At 42.2% G+C, this 26,733-nt stretch overlaps 1 protein-coding gene across 1 annotated transcript in view; it reads left to right on the forward strand.

Annotated features, from left to right (window-relative positions):
• Positions 1 to 26,733, forward strand: part of BAZ2B (bromodomain adjacent to zinc finger domain 2B) — a 426,898-nt gene that overhangs the window by 257,118 nt on the left and 143,047 nt on the right. The window contains 1 exon segment of the mRNA XM_040357901.1: positions 6,816 to 6,959. Within this exon segment, the coding sequence (XP_040213835.1) occupies positions 6,818 to 6,959 (142 nt within the window). The 5' untranslated portion in view covers positions 6,816 to 6,817.

The raw sequence follows: 26,733 nt of genomic DNA on the forward strand, positions 1-26,733 counted from the left end.
CTTTGGCCATAACAGAATGTCTTGAGTATGAATGTACATGCTTGTTTAAGTCTGATGGAGCAAGCCAATATTTTTCCATATTTGTGACCAATTTCAAGTAAGACCCTAACAGTAAGGTTCCATTTGTAATGCTCCATACACACGATCGGATTTTCCGTCAGAAAATTCTTGGATGATTTTTCCAACAGAATTCCGCTCAAGCTTGGATTGCATACACACAGTCAAACAAAAGTTTTCTGAACTTTCGACCGTCAAGAACACTACGACGAGCTGAGAAAATTAAGTTCAATGCTTCCGAGAATGCGTCGAATTGTTTCCGAGCATGCGTCTGAATTGCTACAGACGATCGTATTTTACTATAGGAATTTTTTCTTTCGGAAAAATTGAGAACCAGCTCTCAATCTTTTGCTGGAGGTAAAAACAGAAAAAGTCTGATGGAGCATACACACAGTCGGAATGTCTGTTCAAAAGCTCACATCGGACTTTTGCTGTCAGAAAATCCGATCGTGTGTACGGGGCATTAGACTGGTCTAGGAGTTTAAGTGTGCATGTTCATAAAACTTGTAGGTCTGGCTATCTCTTGTGGGACTGTTCTAAGGCATCATGAAAATAGCAGTAATGTGTGAAGACTTAGTATAAAGCATTGGATAGGGATTTGTCTGGTTTAAATTAGAATGGGATTTATGCATTTAGATATGTATACCAGTGAATAATATACTTGAAAATCTCTCTGCAACATTTTGTTTTAAATTCTGTTCTTACAGCAAGGAATGTAACAGTGGTGGGCAACCAACAAGCCCCGGACTGGTACTAAAGAGCAGTAGATGGTTTACTTTTAGCCGGATCATTCTCAAGGCAACTTAGACAGAAGCCTAAGGCCCCATACACACGTCCGAGAAACTCGACGGGCAAAACTCGTCGTTTTGCTCGTCGAGTTCCTTGTGAAGGATCTCGGCGAGCCAACTTTTCCCATTGACTAACGAGGAAATAGAGAACATGTTCTCTTTTTGGCCCGACGAGATCCTCGTCGGTTTCCTCGGCGAAAAGTGTACACACGGCCGGTTTTCTCGGCAGAATACGTCTCCCATCGAGTTTCTTGCTAAATTCTGCCGAGAAAACCGGTCGTGTGTACGGGGCCTAAGACCCAGTAGATGCCCAGGGGGACCAGCTACAACATTCATGCTCCTGCAGTAAAACAGAGACATAGCAGAACTGGTTGACTACCTAAGGGAAAATGCACTTATAGGTAATTGTTTCCGAGGGAGCGGAGCATACTAGGTATAGGCAATAGAACTTGGGAAACTTCCTGTCCATGTTTCAGTCCTTATCAATGTAAATTGAAGTGATGGGATGGGAAGGCTGCTTAACAGAATTCCTTGCCTAGGTCCCATTCTGCTTTAAAGTATTGAACTATAACAAAAGACAAAACTTTTTTTTTTACTTTTGGATAGAGTGGAAGTAGATTAAAACACCTGTCGGGTTTTTATAGCAGTCTGTGTCCCCGTAAGGAATATTCACCCTCTCTATTTGTCTTACTGTTATTATCGAAAAATAATAAAGGAGAAATCTTCCAATGGGGTCACTAGTTCTAGTGACCTTGGGGGCCCCAGGGAATTCCCTTAATTTGCAGGGTTTTCTTCTCACTTCCTGTTTTGGCTATGGGACAGGAAGTGAAGGGAAATCTACCCAATAGGACACAGATGGAAAAAAAAACTGACAGGGGTTATAAGGCTCCCTAATGCCGCGTACACACAATCGGGCTTTTGCCCGGCCAAATCACATCGGAATTTCGACGGAATTCCATTGGAAAAAAATAGAACATGTTCTATATCTAAACTCTGATGGAATTCATCGGAATTTGCTATGAAAAAACTCAGATGGGGCTACACACGATCGGAAAATCCGATGGAAAATGTCCATAGGACTTTTTCCATCGGAAATTCCAATCATGTGTACAGGGCATTACTCTATCCAAAATGGAAAAAAAAAGTTTTGCCTATTCTTGAATCTGCCTTTAGATCTACTTATGTTTTTTGTGACCAAACCAGGCAGAGCAGTAATGTGTAGCATTATTTCTGGTATCATAGGGGGCAGAGCTACAGTAAGGTATCGAGGTAAAAAAAGGAGACATAAATAAAGTAGAAAGTTATGAAAGAGTGCTCTGAAGCCTCGTACACACGACCGAGGAACTCGACGGGGGAAACACATCGTTTTCCTCGTCGAGTTCCTCGTTAGGCTGTCGAGAAACTCGACAAGCCAATTTTCTCCATTCCTGTCAAGGAAATAGAGAACTTGCTCTCTTTTTGGCTCGTCGAGTTTCTCAACAGTTTCCTCGACAAAAATGTACACACGACCGGTTTCCTCGGCAAAAAAATATCTCCCAGCAAGTTTCTTGCTGGTTTTTGCAGAGAAACTCGGTCGTGTGTACGAGGCCTGACTCTTGAAGTGTGCATGAAATGCTGTATAAAAAGCAGAGGTTGACCCATACACACTATCAGTTTTCCTGCTGGTTTTCTCTTCAGGTTTACCAAAACCATGTAGTACAAGGACCTGCCTGATTGCATTCAAATTGAAACGCTTAAGGTTTGACCTCATATTAGATGGTTTTCTGTAAACCTGAAGAGAAAACCATCAGGAAAACTGATAGTGTGTATGGGGCTTCAGACCACCAGCTCCACATACAACTAAAATATTACACTGGCTACCAGAAAGTAAAGCCCAGTATTGTGAAAAATACAGAGATACTGTCGGTTCTCATCTATACCTTCATAAATGAACATAAAGGGAGAAGGAACAAAAACTGTTTTAAAATAATACTTATAGTTATTAATATTATTTGTAAAAGTATTTTAACTCTTATTCCCTGTGTTTGTGAGTCTAACTGCGTATCATTTTAAGAGTGGAGCTGTTAATGCATTATCCCTTTAAAAGTTAATTGGCCCTTAAAAAGTACCTGCTGAGTTTTCTTGCACTCTCATTAATTATTCTTAACTTAGGTTCATATATTTGCTGCTAGTGATTCATGTAAATTTGTCATTAACAGTCATTGTGACCTTGGCTTGCATTTATTGATGAATCATACCTTGAAAATACAGTATTACCTAATAGAGTGTACACTTCATCATAAATACAATCTGTAACCTTTTAAAAGTATTCTTAATCTAAATCTTATAAATGTAGGTTAACATTTTAAATTCTTGACTTCTGTCTATAATCTGTGATTAGGCAAGTATGTAGGGGGCAGCTGTCTTTGTTGTGTACATGTAGTTATTGTTTAGTAGTAAAGCACAGCGATTGTGATTTCTTGTACATTTTATCCTAATGTCACAATGTTCTTTGTATCTAGTGTTTTCAGGCATTTTAAGGGAAATCTATACCAAAAACTTTTCTTTTTGGGTTTTGAATAGAATGTAGAAAGGTTTGAATCCCTGTCAGGAAAGATTTTTCTCTTTCTATTCTGGGAACAACATTTTACCAGACAGGAAGTGAAGAAACAAACAACAGCATTCTCCTACTTAACTCAACCATTTACGACAGCAGTATGCATATATGTGGCATCAGGGCACGTGGGCCTTAATGCCCATCTGCCACACTTACAGTATGTTTCGCTGTCTTGTTCTGGGGCGCGCTCTTTCAACATCCCTAGAACTGTGACTAAGTTGTCACTGACAGCTCATGGTCCACTGTTGACAATCAGAAGCCAGTAGAATGGGATCCTAATGATGTCAGCCCTGTGCAGCCAATCACAGTGCCACATGGTCAGGAGCCCCTGCTACTGTCTTTGTGCGTTTAAAGTCTCGGTTCCCGCAGGTGTAAACCGATTAAAGCTTAAGTGCAGCATGAATCACAAACTTAAAATTATCACATGGGACATAACTTACAGTCAATAGCGTGTCCCTTGTGCTGATTGCTCTTCTGTTAGTGAAAATCTTCCTCCATCCTGTCACTACCGCTCCCCACACCAGAAATTTGAATAAGCACACAAACACATTGATTCTAACAGTGACACTGACAGCAGTGGTCCCTCCAGTCCAAACAGCACTGACAGTCCCGTTGCCAGTTTGCCTTATTCCCGTCCTGCAGCCCGGCACACAAGGCTCTGCTCGGCTCCCTTGCACCATGACATCACACAAAATGCTCAGAATCACCTGTGCCTTCTGTTGGCACTGCCTGAACCCACTGTAGCAGGCACTGGGATGGTCTCGGCCGACTCAGGACTGGAACTGCGCATACGCAGTTCCAAGCCGAGCTTAACAGCCATATTTGTTTCTGACAAGATTTTTCTGGCACTGGCATTTACTGGCAGGAGAAATGTGCCCATTGTTTACTGGCTGCCAGTAAAAATACTGATGTTTGGCAACACTGGTTGCAGTTGTTGTACATCAGAGTTTAGACTGGGATAGAAAAAAGCATGTCAAAGAGCCAATCAGTTGGATGGCAGTGGTTGTGTGCCAAACAAGGACCATACTGATAGGAGTAGAAAGACAGAGGGATGAGCTTCTCATTCTACTGCTTCTCCTACCCCAGGGGTCTTCACACTATAGCCCTCCAGTTGTTCAGGAACTACAATTCCCATCATGCCTAGTCATGTCTGTGAATGTCAGAGTTTTGCAATGCCTCATGGGATGTGTAGTTCCCGCAACAGCTGGATGGCCGTAATTTGAGAATCCTTGTCCTACACTGTCCAGTCACAGGCTACTGCCTCTGTATTTACCATGTCTGGTGCAGGAAATAATGTAATATACAGCACCATATTAAATGTCTTGTGTATTGTAACTTTAAATGTTTTCTTCTGCAGTGTTTTCCTTAAAACATATAAAAACACATAAAAAGGTGATAATGAAATAGCAGCCAGCTTGCCAGCCCCCTGGAGTTTTGCCTTCTATTCCTAGATAAGAAGTTTTCCACTCTGGGGTATGGGTCCTGTTACTTTACAGTGGGAGGCCGTTATCTTTTGATGCTGATGGCTTTGGTGTAAATATGCTGCAGAAAAGGGTTAAAGAGTGATAGGGATTAGTTTAGGGATTAGCTCTGATTAATGTTGGAGTCAAATTAGTTGGAGTTTTGGAATTAAGTGATAGGCTAAATGTTGGTTGGGGCTAAGCGTTAAAGATTTATTTTAAGGTTTAGGGTGAGTGTATATCCAGCCATGTCCAGACAAAATCTTTTTTTTTTGTTTTAGGTTTGGATAGAGGTGACAGACTTACAACACCTGCTGGGTTTTGCAAAAAATAGTTGATGACGGCACTTCAGTAAAAAAAAGTGCCTTTATTGATGTAAATCTATTAATACCAATACAACTGGAGAAGTGAGATATGTAAAACGCGTTAGAGCTCACTTTTCCTATTGTATTTATCTTAATGGATTTACATCAAATAGGGAAATCGTTTTTACTGGAGTATGGTCTAATGGATTTCACGCTTACACTCCCCAGCAAGAAGTGAGAGTCTCACTTCTCCAGTTGTATTGATCTTTTTAGGTGTGCATCAATAAAGAATTTATTTTCACTGGAGTGCGGTCATCTACTATTTTTTACACCACAGTTCTAGCAAAAGGCTGGAGTGGACCAAACTGGGGCAGTATTTAATTTTCTTTGGCTATATTGGGCCATGTTGGGTTTTACTGCTGCTCAAGTTCTGTTACAGAGATTGCTCCTCACTTCCTTTACGTTGATACTGGGTAGAGGCGTTTTCTGTCACCCATGAAGTCTGGCCAAAATATTCACCATTGGCTGTTTACACCTGGCTTATTTCAGGGAAATGAGCTGCAACTAAAAAATGACCACTGAGCTTCCTAAAGAGATTATCACTTTAGTTATCCCCAAAAAAGATTGCTTAGCTGCAGTTTTGCTGTAACCCATATCCTGGTAATACTAATACAATACAATACAATTCATGGGATGCCATTAATGTTCATGTGCGTGTAAAGGCAAGTGTCAGGCCTCGTACACACGACCGAGTTTCTCGGCAAAAACCAGCAAGAAACTTGCTGGGATTTTTTTTTTGCAGAGGAAACCGGTCGTGTGTACACTTTTCGACGAGGAAACTGTCAAGGATCCCGTCGAGCCAAAAAGAGAGCATGTCTTCTTTTTCCTCAACGGGAATGGAGAAACTTGCCTTGTCGAGCCTAACAAGGGACTCGACAAGGAAAACGATGTGTTTCGCCCGTCGAGTTCCTCGGTCGTGTGTACGAGGCTTCACAATAATTTTGACAATATAATGAATATCAGGACTAGGAATGTGAACACTGGAAATTCCAGCCAGGCTTCAGGGATGACAGAAAAGATCTACAGGCATGGCATTTTCCCTAAATAATATTTTTACAAACAGCACTGTGCATTTTAAACTACAGGGGCCTCTTGTCTGCATGGGCCAGTTTATGTAAAAGGTGAGCCTTGAACGACTTATTTTAACGTTAGGTTTAGGATTTGGGTAAAGGAGGGTTAAACAGTAACTAAAGCCAACATTTTTAATTCAGGAATAGTTGAGGGTTAGGTAGACTTATGCCCTATACACACGATCTGGCTTTAGCCCGACCAAACTCACATCGGAATTCCGAAGGAATTCCATCGGGGGAAAAGAGAACATGTTCTCTATGTAAACTCTGATGGAATTCCTTTGGAATATCCGATGGAAAAACTCTGACTTTTTCCATCGGAAATTCCGATCGTGTGTGCGAGTTATTAGAAGACACATACCTTTACTTGTTTTCACCAGTGAAAGTCCTACATCCAGAACCGATAGTTGATTACAGATTTGGGTCTACATCCCAGGCTTGCCTATATATAAATGTCCTTTGTTTCTTTATCTTTGCAGATATGGAGTCTGCTGAGAGGATAACAACATCAAACTCATCTTCAGTGGCTTCTTCCTCACCGTCCACCCCTTCGGCAGCTACAGTTTCTAAAGGAGGCATCTCCACAGGCGTCACCCCTCTGAGCTCCTCCATCACTGCTTGCGGTAGGTTTTAATGAATTATGTTTATGGGTGCTTCATATCTTCCACAAGCAGAAGAATTGTTCATAGTTGGCCAGCTTGTCTCATTAAAGGATCATTTTGTATTGACCTGGGATACTCGTCAAAAGGGAAAGGAAGTGAGGAAAACTATTCAGAAAGAAGAGAGGGTAGACAGGAGGAAAGTTGGAGTGAAAGGTAGGGATGGGGGAAAGGTACAGATGGAAAGCTCAGAAGGGAGTTGGGTAATGGTTTCCACCCAAGTTCATGATGGCCAGGACGAGGAACAATTATATTTATGAGGACACCAGGTTCAAAAATCTTTGAGAATAACGGAATACTGTAAAGGCGGCCCAGGTAAATGTGTGTTGGTCCAGGCTATCATTTTTACTATTATTATACAGGATTTATATACAGTAGCGCCAACAGTTTGCGTAGCTCTTTACAACGTTAGGCAAAACAGTCAATACAGTAGGGATCAGAGGGCCCTGCTCATTAGAGCTTACATTCTTTCCCAGTTATTATAAGCGCACTGTAAAGGGGAAAAGTAAATTGTGGCACAAACGAAAAGTACGCTGTTCATAATATCCAATCATATTCTAAAGAACATGGTATGATACATCAGATATCTGGTTGGTTGTGATAAGTTATGTAGACGCTTTTGTTTCTATTTGTTTTATATGTGGCGCCCCCCATTATTCCCCATGTTACGCAAAGTCCCATTACAGGGCTCATATATAAGTGATCTAAATTGGGAGAGTGATGAAACCCATCATGTATACGGGGTATCTTTGTGGAAAATCAGTTATATAGTCATAGTTACATACAGTAGTTACATAGGTACTTTGGTTGAAAAAAGACACAAGTCCATCCAGTTCAACCAATAGACCAGTGAATACAATGAATATTTTTACTTTTCCATCCTTAATTATTATTTTAATATGGCATATTTTCTAACAGTGTCTCTTGAAACCCAATCGGTACACTCCCAGAGCTCTTCAAACGTGATGGGTAACACTAAAGCTGGCCATACACGCATACATTCTGAAATGAAAGAGAGAGAGAGCCACGTATGCTATACTGTAAATGAGTGAGGGAGCCAGGGGTTCTCCTGCTGTATATTGGTGGAGTCCAAAATTTTGATTGCATTCATTTGTATATTGAAGTTACATAGTTGCATAGTTACATAGTAGATGAGTTTGAAAAAAGACACAAGTCCATCAAGTCCAACCTATGTGTGTGATTATATGTCAGTATTACCTTGTATATCCCTGTATGTTGTGGTCGTTCAGGTGCTTATCTAATAGTTTCTTGAAACCATCGATGCCCCCGCTGAGACCACCGCCTGTGGAAGGGAATTCCACACCCTTGCCGCTCTTACAGCAAAGAACCCTCTACGTAGTTTAAGGTTAAACCTCTTTTCTTCTAATCTTAATGAGTGGCCACGTATTTTGTTAAACTCCCTTCCGCAAAAAAGTTTTATCCCTATTGTGGGGTCACCAGTATGGTATTTGTAAATTGAAATCATATCCCCTTTCAAGCGTCTCTTCTCCAGAGAGAATAAGTTCAGTGCTCGCAACCTTTCCTCATAACTAATATCCTCCAGACCCTTTATTAGCTTTGTTGCCCTTCTTTGCACTCTCTCCATTTCCAGTACATCCTTCCTGAAGACTGGTGCCCAGAACTGGACAGCATACTCCAGGTGCGGCTGGGCCAGAGTCTTGTAGAGCGGAAGAATTATCGTTTTATCTCTGGAGTTATTAATCCACTTTTTAATGCATGCCAATATTCTGTTTGCTATGTTATCAGCAGCTTGGTATTGCATGCCATTGTTGAGCCTATCATCTACTAGGACCACCAGGTCCTTTTCCATCCTAGATTAAACCAGAGGTTCTCCCCTCTGTATTACCGGGTATGTCTGTGTTCCTCCTTTCTATTTCTGAGGGAAGAAGGGGAGTTTTCCATAGATTTAAAGGGGTGGATTTACTAAAGGCAAATAGAGTGTGCACTCTGCAACTGCAATTGCTCCATAGCTTAGTAAATAAGAGGAAGTTCTGCTGACTTCTATCACACTATTATGTGCAAGTAAAAATGCTGTTTTTTTATCTTCCTTGCATGTGATTGGGTATTCTTTGCCAAGTGAAGCTTCATCTCATTTACTAAGCTCTGGAACCACCACGCCTGCAAAGTGCTCAGTCGATTTGCCTTTAGTAAATCAATCCCAATCTCTTTCACCCTGATTGACTGTGGTACGGGTCACGCAGCACTGAGCTCAGTCGCAGAATTGTCGCTGTCATTACTTTCAGTGTCTGATGACGAATTTCCCCACAAATCACTATTGCTCAATTCTGCAAGTGATTCCAATGCACTATCGCTTATTTGTAGCTGATCTAGGGGCTAGAGGGACGCTTTCTATTGTCTTGATTGTTGTGACGTTGGACTTTGTGCAGTCCCATGTTTAAAAAAATTTCATACCTCGGATGTTTACTAAACCAATATGCAGTGTCTAGTTATAGTGACTAGGAATATTGCACCCTTGTTTGGACAAATTTCAGTGTTTTTGATTTGATTACATTCAGTGGCGGCTAGTGCTCAAAATTTTGGGGGGGCGCAAGCAGACTGAAAAAATAAAACCTTCAAGTGCAGCCACTGTGCCCATCAAGCGCAGCCACTGTGCCCATCAAATGCAGCCACTGTACCCATAAATTTCTGCCACTGTGCCATCAAACGCAGCTACTGTACCCATCAATTGCCACCACTGTTCCCCATCAATTGCTGCCAGTGTGCCCATCAATTGCTGCCAGTGTGCCCATCAATTGTCACCACTGCGCTCCATCAATGGCTGCCAGTGTGCCCATCAATTGCCACCACTGTGCCCCATAAATTGCCCCCAGTGTGCCCCATCAATTGCCACCAGTGTGCCCCATCAATTGCCGCTATTATGACCCATCAAATGCTGCCAGTGTGCCCCCTCGCCAGGCACTTACCTGTCTCGGAGCTTTCCTCCACGCTCCGAGTCCTCCATGTCTTCTCCTGTCCTCTTCCCGTAATCTCTGCTATGATTGGACGCCTGATAGGCGTCCAATCACAGCACCTGTCGCTTCAGCCAATCAGGTGACAGGGTAACCACAACCAAGCACCATATTGACTGAGAGGCGGGTCAGTGTTAGGGAAGCAATTTATTTGCTTCTCTAACACAACACTGTAAACAGCGAACGCACAGCCGACGGCTCTAATCAGGCGCTTCCAAAAACACCCCCGCCACTGTAATTCAGATGGCCGGCGCCCAACAAGGGTCGGACACCGGAATAGGGGCGGCAGGGGCGGCAGCGGCGACAATAGATAGTTTCATGCAATGCATGAATCTATCTATTGGTGATAGAGTGGTGCAGGAGAGAGGGGGCGGTGCTCCTGTGCCCTCTATGGACACACCGCCACTGATTACATTATTGAATAGTATTATTATTTTTTATAATTATTTAGTTATTTATTATATTATAATTTATGATTTCGTGTTTCAAACGTTATCATACCCGGGATGTCTGCTACACTCTTGTTTGGACAGATTTAATTGAGTTATTCCTAAGAATTACAGGCCTACAATATAAAACGCCAAATTTCTTTGCAAAACAATGTACCGCTTTGACATTCAAAAATCAGACATAATGAGACCGCCAGGGAGGTTAAAGTATCTTAAAATCATAAAATGGTGTGGCAGGTAATACACATTCAACATCTTTTATATTTCAGGTCTTGCTTTCGGCTTTCTGTATAATCTCCTCTCACACAACCTCATATTATTCACTTATTGAGCCCTATTTGTGTGTATGCCTCCCTGCACTGCCTGCTTGATATAGAAACATTTGATTCTTGCAGTGACATTTCAAGAGGGAATAAGTCTCATCAACAGTACAGGAAAAACAGTATTTAAAATGTCAGCTCTCTGCTAGAAAATTAATCATGAGCTTAATACACCTATTGAGAACAAGAGTCTGCCCACAGGAATGTGTTTCATCAGGGATTACAGAGTATTTTAATAGTTACATTTTAAATAAAGGTGTTTTTGAAACAGAACGCCTGCGATGGAAAAGTGAAATGCATTAAACATTAACTAGTGTAAAAATATTTCCGAACAGTTTCCTTATAAAATGATCTGGATTTCTGATGAATGCTCTGGCATGGGGGAATCGCCACCATTGCAGTTAAAAATGGCAGTGCCACATAAACAACAGGGTGGCATCATTCACATGCTCATGCCAATTCTGTAATGCTTTTTATTGACCTACATTGGCGCAGCGAGCCTCATTTGTCTTCATTCATTCACAGACTCTATAATAGAATCTGTCATTTGTCCATTCATTTATTTAAAGGACACTGTCATGTTGCCCATTGAATGGGAAAGATGACCGTGTCTTTGAGTTTTGAGTGGTCATTTGAGGGTCAGATCACCCATTGACTACCTATATCTCCTTCCTTTTGGTAGAGTTCCACTTTAAGGCTTGAGATATACAGATAAATTAGAGGGATGAGCACATTATTAGAAACCTTTGACTGAACCTGTCTGAAAATAATGTGCTCTCCTGATAAGGTGCAGTTATATGAGATAGCAGGCTGGCAGACATTGTCAAGGGTCCTTGAGGAGAAGAAAGAAATTTGACAATATTTACTTATCTGACTATTTGTAGAGAACAAAATGAGAAGTATGAAAAAAAAATCTGATGTATCCAGGTTAGCCATTAAAAGATTAAAGCTAGATAGAATAAAAGGCTTTATTGCTTGGTAAATAAAAGGAGGAGGTAGAATTCATATGGGTGAATTAGTCATCCTGTTTAACTGATGGTTTAGTGTGATTCTAGATTGTAACTGGAAGAGTCTCATAATATTATTTCCATTATTATTTCACAAATTAGTCATTTTTCTTTTATGCTGCATTTCTATGTAGGCTGGTAGTAAATGGCTGGATAACTGCAAGTTATGCTCGTGATTTCAAGCACTGCTTGTAATAAATTGTCTCTTTTGATTTACCTGTCGGTCAATGAGCAATTTTATAGTTACATAGTTGGTAAGGTTGAGGAAAGACAAAGGTCCATCCAGTTCCACCTAAATGTGTGTATAAAAGAAACACAAATAAACTTTTTTTTAACTTATCTTCACTCCCCGTGGATGCCATCAATGGTGGAAGGGAGTTCCACATCCTGGGAAGTGTGCGTGAATGAAAAATGATGATTATGTAGTAGGAGTGGAAATAAGTACAATGAGAGGAATAATAAGTGCCATGTATATCTAAATGGATGCTAGTGTGTAAACCATTCTGTGTAAATAAATAATAACCAAGCACAAAAATACACAAAGTTACCGTGGCTGTTACACTGCATTCACACCTGAGCGTCGGTCGTTCGGTCGTTTTTTTGGGCGTTTTTTTCTGGCGTTTTGTCGCGCGTATTTGCGCATTTGCATACAGCGTCGTGCGACGTTTTTGTACTTCGGCGTTTTTTATTTTAGCCAATAGGAAAAATGATCATCTTTTCATCACTTGTTGCTATGTTGGTAGATTTTTTTAATCTTCTGCATGGGCGACAAGTTCTATTTATTAAAGCGACGAAACGCCCGTAGCAAACGCCCGTTGTCGCGCGATACGCTCAATTCGCGCGTTTCCCATTACTTTCTATGGGAAAAAAAAAAACGCTCAAATACGCCCAAACGATACGTGCGACAAAAAAAGGTCCGGGACTTGTTTGAGCTTCGCGCGACAGGCGTTTGGGCGTTCAGGCGTTCAGGTGTGAACAGTCACCATAGGGAATAATGTTAATTCTCCCCTCTGGCGTTTGTGAGCAGTGCGCTTCAGGCGTAAAAACGCCTAGGTGTGAATGGGGCCTTAGTGCCGGTTCACACTATCGCGACTTGGGATCCGACTTGTGTCGCCCCAAGTTGCTCCAAGTCGCGCAACATGAGAAATTCAATTGAAGTGAATGAGAGCCATCTTAATGCACACTACTGAAGTCGCCCTGACTTCAGAAAAGGTTCCTGTACTACTAGGCGATTTCTAGGCAACTTGTACCCATAGATTTCAATGGAAGTCATCTCCAAGTCGGATCACCATCTTAACTGAAGCAACTTTACAGGAAGAGAAAATTGTTTACTGAGGCAAACCCCTCCCTCCCACAGAGCTGATTATTCTGTGATTGGCCACAGCCAAAGTCGCCTGTCCTGGAGGCAACTTTAAGTTGCGTTGTAAGTTGCTCCAAGTCGCCCTGAAGTCACGCTGAAGTTGCCTTGCAAAGTCGCACTGTAAGTCGGGTTGCCCCTGTGTGAACCGGCGTTTAAGGGATGTGTATGGACAAATGCTGCAATTTTAATCTCCTGCCAACAAAGTTATATCACTCTGATGATGTGCAGGGAAAAGTGCCATATCTATTAATTATAAAAAACAATAATGATAAATAATATTACCATAGTATCTAATATAAATGGACTCTTATTGAATGAGGTGTTGGTAAAAAAGAACATTAGTTCAGCATTCAAAATAAAATCACTTACTTCCAAGTCTGTGATCTTTCATGTGCAGCAGCTCTCCTGGGATCATCTTGGAATCCTCTGGAGGCTGTGCACTTTATATGGTGTCTCCTATATTATGGCTAATTAGCCACAGATGCCATTTGCGGTACTAGTGGAACATGCTGAGTCTGTTAATGTCCATATATACTGGTTTGTTTGGAATTATATATTGTTATTTATTTATAGGATACCATTTGGTTTTCGATTCAAGTATTAGTTGTTTTAAAAAAAGAATACAATTAGATTTTGTTTTTTTGGTCAGGTACTATTGGAATTTCAAATGTAGAATCTTAAATTCATGTCTATTTTGATGGAGGGGGAAGGGTGAAAGGTTGAGTGCAGGGATTGGACATAGTCTATTTGCCTTTAGTAAATCAACCCCTATAAATTTAACGCAAACCAATTAACCAGTTCCTGACCGGCTCACGTCTTTTTACGGGGGGCAGAGTGGCACCCCTGCGTGAAACACTGTACGGGTACGGGGTTCCCTTTAAGAGCCACCGAAAGGGGCACGCACACACGCTTGCTTCACAGCGAGGGACCCGATATGTGCGTTTGCATGCACAATAGCCAGCACAGGGATTTGTGTGTGTAAACACACAAATCCCTGTTCTTTCAGGGGAGAGGAGACATGTCGTTTGTTCCTACTAAGTAGGAACAACGATATGTCTCCTCCCCTCGTCAGTCCTATCCCCATATAGTTAGAACACACTGAGGGAACACACATTTAAGCCCTTGATCGCACCCTTGTGTTAACCCCTTCCCTGCCAGTGACATTTATAGAGTAGTCAGTGCATATTTATAGCACTGATCAAATGTCAGTGGTCCCAAAAATGTGTCAAAAGTGTCCGATCTGCCGGTCGCAATGTCGCAGATCACCGCCATTTCTAGTAAAAAAAATGGCATAAATATTTCCCATAGTTTATAAATGCTATAACTTTTCCGCAAACCGATCAATATATGCTTATTTACCAAAAATATGTAGAAGAATACAAATTGGCCTAAACTTATGAAGAAATTATTTTTTTAAATTGGGGATATGTATTATAGCAAAAAGTAAAAAATATAGGGCCAGATTCAGATACATTTACGCTGCTCCACGGCAGCGTAACGTATCCCATTTACGTTACACCGCCGCAGGTTTACAGCGTAAGTGCCTGATTCACAAAGCTCTTACCTGTAAACTTGCGGCGGTGTAACGTAAATTCGCTCGGCGCAAGCCCGCCTAATTCAAATGGGGCGGGCACCATTTAAATTAGGCGCGTTCCCGCGCCGAACGTACTGCGCATGCTCCATCGGGAAAATTACCCGACGTGCATTGCGCTAAATGACGTCGCACGGACGTAATTTGTTTAGACGTTAGCGTAAATGGCGTCCAGCGCCATTCACGGATGACTTACGCAAACGACGTGATTTTTTAAATTTAGACGCGGGAACGACGGCCATATTTAACATTGCTTAGAACACCTAGGGCTCAGCCCTAATTTTACGACGCGTATCTCGACGGAAACAACGTAAAGTTAGAGCGACGTGTAACGCGGACGTTCGTGGATCGCCGTAACTAGTCATTCGCATATTCTACGCCGACCGCAATGGCCTCGCCACCTAGCGGCCGGCATAGAATTGCATCCTAAGCTCCGACAGTGTAAGTCAATTACACCTGTCGGATCTTAGGGCTATCTATGCGTAACTGATTCTATGAATCAGCCGCATAGTTAGGACGGGCGGATCACAGAGATACGACGGCGTATCAGGAGATACGCCGTCGTATCTCTTTTGTGAATCTGGCCCATAGTTTTTTTTCCCCAAAATTGTCACTCTTTTTTTGTTTTTTAGCGCAAAAAATAAAAACCGCAGAGGTGATCAAATACCCTAAATACCATCTAATAAATCTAACTTCTTAATACAAAAAAATAAAAAAATAGAGGATTTTGCTGCAAAAAAAAAAAATCTCTTTATCAGCTCCGTGAGCAAAATTTTGCTTTGGGAGCATTTAGCTGACGGCAAAATTGTTAATTTTGCATTGAAATCAATTTTGCCGAAATCACTCTACTCATCTCTACTGAACACATTTCTTTTTACATCACACTCACCAGACCCTTCTCCACAGATCTGCTCTTAGTGGTGTAACCCTTTAAATTACAAGCACTAAATATGCCAGGAGACGGAAAGGGTGTGTAAATCCTAACAATGAACTATACAATTAGATATACGTTTGATAAATGCAAAGTGCTCATTGTTCCCATCTGTCTCTAAGAATTACAGAATTATAGAATCCCCACCCCCCCACCCCCTTCCCCAATGTTACGGAGAAGAGCAGAAGGTAAAGTCGTAGTCTTGTCCTAAGATGATAATGCTGTCTCGGTATAGACACAGTGCAGCGGGTGAGCATTGTCACCCTAGGACAGGAAGTAAGGGCCAGATTCACGTAGAATCGCGGCGGCGTAACGTATCCTAGATACGTTACACCGCCGCAATTTTTCATCGCAAGTGCCTGATTCACCAAGCACTTGCGATGAAAACTACGCCCGCGGCCTCCGGCGCAAGGCGGGCCAATTAAAATGGGCGTGTGCCATTTAAATTAGGCGCGCTCCCGCGCCGGACCTACTGCGCATGCTCCGTTTCCTAACTCCCGCGGCGCTTTGCGCGCCGTGACGTCATTTTTTTGAACGGCGACGCGCGTAGCGTACTTCCGTATTCCCGGACGGCTTACGCAAACGACGTTGATTTTAAAATTTCGACGCGGGAACGACGGCCATACTTTAGACAGCAATACACTTGCTGACTAAAGTTAAGGCACCAAAAAAAAAGTGTAACTTTGCGACGGGAAACTAGACTAGCGGCGACGTAGCGAACGCGAAAAACCGCTGTGGATCTGCTGTAACTCCTAATTTGCATACCCGACACTGGTTTACGACGCAAACTCCCCCCAGCAGCGGCCGCGGTACTGCATCCTTAGATCCGACAGTGTAAAACAATTACACCTGTCGGATCTTAGGGATATCTATGCGTAACTGATTCTATGAATCAGTCGCATAGATAGAAACAGAGATACGACGGCGTATCAGGAGAAACGCCGTCGTATCTCATTTGTGAATCTGGCCCCTAGAAAGTAAACGCAACAAACCTAACAAAAGAAAACAAATGTAGTCACCACATCTAAGGACTGGTAATCGGCACTATATTACACTTCTGATCCTGGGCTGTAAGACGTTATTCGTTGATAGAAAAAGGACAGCCATGCAGATATACAGATTTGTATTAAACAAGCATGCATGTTTGTGTGCTCTACAGTTGCCCTTGAAGCTAGCCCTTCCGCAAGGGAAAAATAGCGGGGGAAATAAAATCTAATCAATGGAATGTCCTCACCCCAAGAGAACAATTGAGGGCATGTAGGGGTATATCTCCACCGTAAGTAATTGAAAGCAATTGTAAATAGGTAAGATCTCTTTAGTCTACCATGGGCTCCAGCGGTCAAGCATTTTATCAGTTCATGCTAGAAGTGACTTTCTGGGTTACCGCGCTTTGTAAAGAAATTGACATTTCGGACGGGTAATGAGTGATCGCTCTGCGATAGAAAGCTGATTTCCTCTGCTGAATTCAGAGATAAACCTGATACGCGTTGGCTTGCTGTAGTGTATTCATCTGTACTCCAACAAATAATTTATGAGTTCACAAAGAAGAGATTCTTTAATGCAATGCAGCCAATGTGACCTCAGATTCTGTTCTCGCACACCATTTAATGGGCCTACAATTTCCATGCAGGAGGGTTTCAGCAGATTCAGTCACCTTTAAAATAACCTGGTATTTGTATGCGGTGAGAATTGATGTTTTCCTGTCCTTTAGCTCCATCGAGTGACTGCATATTGGTTAATTAAGTATACGTGTATGACTAATGATGCCATTTAAATTCTATACACATAAAGATCAAAGCAAAGCAACGGCAAACTTGTGACAAATTATGACAGAGCTTCTTAGCGTTTCCGAAGTACATTGCAACCGTGTAAATGTTTATTTTAAAGACCAGAGTGTTCATAAACTGTGTGTCTGTTAAAGGCCAGTCCATCGCTAACTGGTGTTTTAGTTATGGGTGGACATTGGTGGATTGAATCATCTGAAGCCTTGTACACACGACCGAGGAATTCGACGGGCGAAACACATCGTTTTCCTCGTCGAGTTCCTTGTTAGGCTGTCAAAGAACTCGACAAGGCAAGTTTCTCCATCTCCATTCATCCACTCTCTTTTTGGCTCGTCGAGTTTCTCGACAGTTTCCCCGACGAAAATGTACACACGACCAGTTTCCTCGGCAAAAAAATATCTCCCAGCAAGTTTCTTGCTGTTTTTTGCCGAGAAACTCGGTTGTCTGTACGAGGCCTAAGGCTCTCTAGGAGGCTTCAGCAAGATGATATCATGACCAGGGCTCTAGTTTTTTTTCACAGCAGGAACGCAGTTCCCTTTGCAGGACTAGAGCAGCCGAGAGCAGCCGAGCCGCCCGAGCCAATCCTTCACTAAGCGGCGATGCCCAGCTCGAGTCACTGTCAGGGGCAGGCGAATCTTAGTAATCCTTTATGTTACTGGCCGCTTCCTGTATATGGATTCATCGGGTAGTGTGCGGGTATTCCGTCACTTCCTCGATGCCGCAATGTCTCCTGGGAGCTTTTGTCATTGTTCCCAGGAGACATTGCGGAGGTCTGCCGCGAGTTATCGCGGGATTTAGAAAGAACTTGCTTAAAAAAACTTGTGGTTTAGTAATTATGCATATGAGCGTATCATTTTTTTTTTGGTGGGGGAGTGGATGTTGGGTGGGAGTTCCCACACTTTTTTCCCCAGGACTTGACCCCTGATCATGACCGATATGACCAAATGAGGTGCATGAGGATGGCTCCTGAACCAGCCAGTGGCTATTGAGGAGCAGAATTGACTGTCAAACAGCAACCCTCACCTATCCATAGAGTTTAGAAAACTGACACAGCTAGGTTTTTGAGCTTTGTGTCTCTCTTTGTCATTCCTTTTTCCTGACATGGTTAAATGATGGCTTTACTCATCTTTCTAAAACAGAGGTCTCCAACCTGCAGCCTTTGCTCGCCTTTATCCAAGCCTTGGGTACTTTTTCTCCCACTGATACAGGACACTATTCCTTCCACTGAATCATAATTCCTGAAGGTGACATCTACAACAGGAAACGATTTCTCCCATTGACACCAACGATGGGGCACTATTCCTTAAAATGATGACAATGATGGGGATCTAATCCGCCACTGACATCAACAATGGGTCACTATACCTTCCACTAAGACCAATGATGGGGCACTATTTCTCCCACTGACACCAAGGATAGGGGATTATTCCTTCCAATGATACCAATGATGGAGCACTATTCCTCCCACTGATACCAATGATGGGACACTATTCTCCCCACTGACACCAATGATAGGACACTTTTCCCCCCACTGATACCAATGATAGGACACTATTCTCCCCACTGATACCAATAATAGGACACTATTCCCCCCACTGATACCAAAGATGATACCATGGATGGGTCATTATTTCTCCCACTGACACCAAAGATGGAACATTATTCCCCCCACTGATACCAATGATGGGACACTATTCCTCCCACCGATACCAATGATAGGACACTATTCCCTCACTGATACCAATGATAGGACACTATTGCACCACTGATACCAATGATAGGACACTATTCCCCCCCATTGATACCAATGATAGGAAACTATTCTCCCCACTGATACCAATAATAGGACACTATTCCCCCACTGATACCAAAGATGATACCATGGATGGGTCATTATTTCTCCCACTGACACCAAAGATGGAACATTATTCCCCCCACTGATACCAATGATGGGACACTATTCCTCCCACCGATACCAATGATAGGACACTATTCCCTCACTGATACCAATGATAGGACACTATTGCACCACTGAAACCAATGATAGGACACTATTCCCCCCCATTGATACCAATGATAGGAAACTATTCTCCCCACTGATACCAATAATAGGACACTATTCCCCCACTGATACCAAAGATGATACCATGGATGGGTCATTATTTCTCCCACTGACACCAAAGATGGAACATTATTCCCCCCACTGATACCAATGATAGGACACTATTCCCCCCACTGATACCAATGATGAGGCATTACTCCTCCAACTAATACCATGGATGGGTCATTATTCCTCCCACTGACACCAAAGATGGAACATTATTCATCCCACTGATACCAATGATGGGACACTATTCCCCCACTGATACCAGTGATAGGACACTATTCCACCACTGATATCAATGATGAGGCACTGCTCCTCCAACTAATACCATGGATGGGTCATTATTCCTCCCACTGACACCAAAGATGGAACATTATTCCTCCCACTGAGCCCAACAACAGGGCGCTATTCCTACCCATAATACCATAGATGCATTGTTTACTCCCACTAATGCCAGGATAGTTTCTACTCCCACTGGCTACAGTCCGGCCACCTAAAGTCTGAAGGACAGTAAACTGCTTTGTTTAGAAAGTTTGTTCTAAAATGTAATGCCGCGTACACACGGTCAGAATTTACGACAACAAATGTTCGATGTGAGCTTGTTGTCGGAAAATCCGACCGCATGCATGCTTCATCGGACATTTGCTGTCGGAATTTCCGACATTAAAAATTTGAGAGCTGGTTCTCAATTTTTCCGACAACAAAAGTTCTTGTCGGAAATTCCGACCGCGTGTACACAATTCAACGCACAAAAATCCTACACATGCTCGGAATCAATTTGATGCATGCTCGGAATCATTGAAATTCATTTTTCCCGGCTCGTAATAGTGTTGTACGTGCAATCTGCAATTTTTATTGCGACTGCGATATTATGGCAGACAAATCGGACACTTTTGACACATTTTTTGGACCTTTTACATTTATACATCGATCAGTGCTATAAATATGCACTGATTACTGTATAAATGTGACTGGCAGGGAAGGGGTTAACACTATGGGGTCGAGGAAGGGGTTAAATGTGTTCCCTAGGAGTGATTCTAACTGTGGGGGGGAGGGGATTGACTGGGAGAGGTGACCGATCTGTGCCCCTATGTACAAGGGACACAGCATCGGTTTCCTCTCCCTGACAGGACGTGGACACAGATCCATGTCCGTGTCTGTGTAACGGCCGATTGCGGGTACCTGACGGACATCGCAGCATTGTAGAGCCACCTTGTGGCCGTCATTTTACAATGGCCCGGGCTCCAAGTGTTTAAATAATGCATTACAATTTAACAAAACCCATTATATTTTGGTCAATTAGAACTAAAGCTAAAACCATTCAGATGACTAAAATACAACTAAAACTAAAATGGCATTTTAGTCAAAAGACAATGGCTAAAACTAAATCACTGTGGACCAGTGGTGCAAAGCACTGCCTGGCCTATATTGTGTCGGTGCAGTGTTTATATCCCACACTCTCACAATTGATGGATGCCACTACACTGGAGGTAGGTGGGATGCCTTTGTGTCAGGTGTATAGTTAATAACTGCCAGACCAGTATTTTGTAAATGAAAGATGTGTAAATACTTGAATTTGACTTGGCATCTGCTTTTTGCAATCCTCTGTACAGTGGAGCTCAGACTAGGAGAGAGAGATATTGCACAAGGAGTCAATCAATTTTTCAGGCGCTATTTCTTAGCCCTAAACCACCTGAAAAACGCCTCCAGTGTGAAAGGGGTCTAAACCTGCAATAACCTGCATCTCCAATTAAATTGCTATACTGTGATGGTTTAGCCATACTTCTATAGTGTTTATTTTTTTTTTTACCGTACTTGTATTCTCTTCCTGCCAGAGCAGTGGTTGTTCTATCTACTGTCTAAGCTCCCAGTTGATAACACTCAAAAAACTCAAAACTGTCAGGAATATAGAAAAATGCAAGGCTTTGTTAAATTGACAAATTCAGATATTTACTATATGCCAGTTCTGTTTAAAAATTGATTCAGGGCCCCATTTACAATGCTCTGGGCCACTGCAGTGTGTTAAATAATTTATTACGAATGGACTGCCAACATATGGCAATAACCTGAATGTCGGACATGACCCATTTTTTTTTAACCTAGCATACAGCAACGCAGGACGTACAGCGGGGAAAATTATTATTTGATACCCTGCAGATTTTGTAAGTTTGCCCACTTACAAAGAAACGAAGGGTCCATCATTTTTGTCATAGGTGTATTTTAAATGATAGAGACAGAATATCAACCAAAAATCCAGAAAAAACACGATACTAATGTTATAAATTGAGTTGCGGTTCAGTGAGTAAAATAAGTCTTTGACCCCCCTACTAACCAACAACAATTCTGGCTCCCACAGACTCAGGGCTGTATTAATGCATGGGCATCCCTGGGCACTGCCCAGGGGCCCTAGGTGCATGGGGGGGCATGATAATCTTGCATTACATCATACAGTAAAACCTTGGTTTGAGAGTAACTTGGTTTGAGAGCGTTTTACAAGACAAGCAAAATGTTTTAATACATTTTGCCTTGATATACAAGCGATGTCTTGATATAAGAGTAGCGTCATGTCACAACTGAGTATAAAAAAGAAGAGAGGAGCCTCTAAGTGTAGCAATATGGTTACATTTAATGAAGGTACAACATTTAGCAACATATTGCTACACTAAGGCCTGGTACACAGGTTAACCAGAGGACAACGGTCTGATGGACTGTTTTCATCAGTCAAAACCGATCGTGTGTGGGCCCCATAGGTTATTTAACCATCGGTTAAAAAAAAGCCAACTTGCTTTAAATTTAACCGATGGATTCCTAACCGATAGGTCAAAACCGATCGTTAGTAGGCACAACCATCGGTTAAAAATCCATGCATGCTCAGAATCAAGTCGACGCATGCTTGGAAGCATTGAACTTCGTTTTTTTCAGCACGTCGTTGTGTTTTACGTCACCGCGTTCTGACACGATCGTTTTTTTAACCAATGGTGTGTAGGCGCGAAGGACCATCAGTCAGCTTCATCGGTTAACTGATGAAAACGGTCCATCAGACCGTTCTCATCAGATGGACTGATCGTGTGTACGAGGCTTTAGAGGCGCCTCTCTTCTCTTTTATACCCTGTAAAAAAAATGCTTTGATATACAAGTGCTTTGGATTACAAGCATGTTTCTGGAAGAATTATGCTCGCAAACCAAGGTTTTACAGTACTTACCAACTGTTCTGGATTTGCCGGGACAGAAACGCTTTTTACTAAGCTGTCCCAGGATGGCCGGGATTTTATTTAAAGTATTTGTAAATATATGTTTAATTCTATCAACTATTTATACTATAATTTTTGAGAAATGGTGAATAAATTGGGGCAGGGTGGTAGGGGCCCCAGTGCATTACTTTGCCCAGGGGTCCATGATGCCTTTAGAACAGCCCTGCACAGACTGGCTACAGTATGTGCTCATGTGGTACACAGATTAGTCCTGCCAATTTAAGAAGGTTCTCCTAATGACAACTATGTGTATAAAAGACACCTGTCCACAGAATCCTTTCCTTCTGTTCCAACCCACCATCATGGGCAAGACCAAAGAGCTATCAAAGGATGTCAAGGACAAGATTGTAGTCCTGCACAAAGCTGGAATGGGCTACAAGACCATCAGCAAGGAACTTGATGAGAAGGAGACAACTGTTGGAGCGATTATTCGACAATGGAAGAAATACAAAATAATCAGACCCTCGGTCTGGAGCTCCATGCAAGATTTCGCCTCATGGGGTAAGGATGATTATGAGAAAAGTGAGGGATCAGCCCAGAACTACACAGGAGGAGCTTGTGAATGATCTTAAGGTAGTTGGCACCACAGTCACCAAACAAACCATTGGTAACACAATACGCCACCATAGATAGATATCCTCCTCAAGAAGTCACATGTACAGGCCCATCAGAAATATGCCAATGAACATCTAAATGATTTAGAGAAGGATTGGGAGAAAGTGTTGTGGTCAGATGAGACCAAAGTTTAGCTCTTTGGCATTAACTCGACTCGCCATGTTTGGAGGAAGAAAAATGCTGAACATGACCCTCAGAACACCATCCCTACAGTCAAGCACGGAGGTGGAAACATTATGCTTTAGGTCTGTTTCTCTGCTAAAGGTACAGGCCGACTTTGCCACATTGAGGGGCCAATGGACGGGGGCCATGTATTGTAAAATCTTCCCTCAGCCAGAACACTTAAGATGGGTCGTGGATGGGTCTTCCAGCATGACAATGACCCAAAACATATCGCAACAGAGTAGTGACTTAAGAAGAAGCATGGTGGTCTAGCCAGTCTCCAGACCTTAATCCTATAGAAAATTTATGGAGGGAGCTGAAATTTTGAGTTGCCAAGAGACAGCCAAGAAACCTTAAGGAGTAATGCCGCATACACACGGCCGTTTTTCTTGTCCTAGAAAAAACAACGTTTTTCTCGACGTGATTCTTGTCAAGCCTGCCTTGCCTACACACAAAATGCGGTGACGTACAACGCGTACGACGGCACTATAAAGGGGAAGTTCCATTCAGATGGCGCAACCCTTTGGTCTGCTTTTGCTGATTTCGTGTTAGTAAAAGTTTGGTGAGAAACGATTCGCGCTTTTCAGTCTTCGTGCTTTTCAGTCTGTTACAGCGTGATGAATGTGCTATCTCCATTACAAATGCTAGTTTTACCAGAACGAGTGCTCCCGTCTCATAACTTGCTTCTGAGCATGCATGTTTTTTTCCCGTCGTTAAAGCCTACACGCGATATTTTGAAAACGACAAAGTGAAAAAACGACGCAAAAATTTAGAGCATGTTCTAAATTTTTAATGCCCATTTTTCATATCGAAAAAAATGCTCTGGAGCCCACACACAATTGTTTTTAACGACATAAAAAAAAATAGCATTTTTCACGTCATGTGTACGCGGCATTAGAGAAGATCTGTAAAGAAGAGTGAAGCAAAATCCCTCCTGACATGTGTGCAAACCTGGTAACCAACTACAAGAAACGTATTACCTCTGTGCTTGCCAACAAGGGTTTCTACACCAAGTACTAAGTCATTTTTTGCTTGGGGATCAAATACTTTTGTAGTATGTGTTTTTTCAGGTTTTTTTTGTTGATATTCTGTCTCTATCATTTAAAATACACCAATGCTAAAAAATTATAGACCTTTAATTTTTTTGTAAGTTGGCAAACTTACAAAATCTGCAGGGGATCAAATAATTATTTTCCCCACTATGTGTGTTGTGGTGCGCTGCAATGTGGGTGCCTGCCACTTTAACAGAATTGGGGATCATTCAGCATGAATGGCACCACAACACACTAAACATGTAATGCATAAATGCGATAGCTCCTTATCATTTTACTATTTAAAGGAATGTAGAATTCACTTAATGTCATTTTTTATGTCTGTCTGGAGTTCAGCTTTACCTTTTTAAATGTTTTTGTTTTTTTGTTTGAAGGTTCACTGTCTTTAAGACAGTGCAAAAACAATTTGGATGCGCCAAGTTTTCTAACCTCGGGTTGCTGAGGGTTCTTGCACTTTGCACATGGAGATGGATTTATATATTATTAAATAAATTGACATACTTTCATTTTTTTCCCTCCCTCTTGGCAATTGCAAGGTGGGTTGTTATTTTTCTTACATTTAGCTTTACACTCGTGTAAGATCATTATGGTTTTTTTGCCAGAATGTCACAGGAGCAGACCCCATGTTGTTTAAGTAATTTTATTTTGCCTGTTTGCAAGGATTTAGACCCAGCATAACAAATATATTTATTAAATCTGCCTATATCATGCGGCTGCTGGGGACGGTCCTCCAGTGTAACATCTCAGCAGAAGCTGTTTTTTTTTCCTCTCTTTTTTGCTGCGCCGTCTCATTGTACCATTTCCTGGGGACATTTTATCTACTATGCAAACTATAAATTACAGCTGCAGAGAGAGAGAGAGAAAGAAAGAGAGAGAGAGAGAGCGCTATACAGGAATACAGCAAAGATGAAAGCTAATTGCTAAGTTAAGTAGGTATTTTCTTTGTCACCATAAATGTATAACTAGCATTATCGGTAATGCTCTGTAATGTGGGCAGATGGACGCAAGTATTAAGGGTCTCTGGCATAATTAGTGTTGTTTTGCAAGGATTCAGCCCATGCAAAGACCTTTGTCTAGACAAGCTGTAAAAACTGCAGTACAAAAGACAGGAAAGGATGAGCATATTGTATCGGAAAAAAAAAAAGCTCAATTGATCTTTTTTATATTTAGCATTTGGGACACAGAAAGATTTCACAAAGACGTAAAGCTGTAGGATATGACTTTATTTCAGTGTTATGCGTTTTAACTGTTTTTCTTGTGTGTGAATCCTGCTGTAATAATTTCCAGGCAGACTAAACCCTGCTGTCTTTAGCTAAGTACAGTATATGCAAAAATCTAATAAAAATAAAAAAAGATATAAACAAAAAGCATGATGCGACTGTGTCACTGGGTTAAAAAAAACTGTCACAAAGAAGGACCTTACCTCTACACTCACCTGTCCCACCTGCCATACCTTTGATCTTTTCTCACTTGCAGAGCAATGATCTCTTTGCCTCTGAGACACCTCTGGGTGCGTCCAATGCCTGGTTAGCCGCTGTACGCTGTGGTTAACGCTGTGGTTATTTCTGCTGGACCTATGTCACTACAGGACACAGTTATTATGTAGGGGTCGATGGCATAGGCGTGCGCACAGGGTGTGCCGGATGTGCCCAGGCACACCCTAATCATTCTATGCAGCACAGGTTCCCCCTACCGCCCTGGCCCCCCACTCCTTCCCTCTGCAGCACCTCCGGCTTCGATCCTCTCCTGCCGGCTGTTGCTGCGGAGATGTTTTAGGATGAGTGAGGGAAGGGGCCGGTAAATATGTATTTATCAGCCCCTTCCCTTTCTGAATGAACATGGTGAGTGATCGGTAGTGTGTGCTTGAGCTTTGGGGTGCACACCCTAATGCAATAGGCTGCGGACACCTATGGTCGATATAGGGAACCACAGCGTACCGTTGGGGATGCAGGCATCCAACACACCCAAATGTGTCAAATGATACAAGAGTTATATAGTGCCAACAGTTTGCGCAGCGCTTTACAACGTAAGGGCAGACAGTACAGTTACAATACAATTCAAATATGGAGATTCTTCGGGCAGCCGTATCTCTTGAACAGAGTAAAGATCAGAGGAATGTGAA

The sequence above is a fragment of the Rana temporaria genome, chromosome 6 (assembly GCF_905171775.1).
Source record: "Rana temporaria chromosome 6, aRanTem1.1, whole genome shotgun sequence".
Classification (NCBI taxonomy): Eukaryota; Metazoa; Chordata; class Amphibia; order Anura; family Ranidae; genus Rana; species Rana temporaria.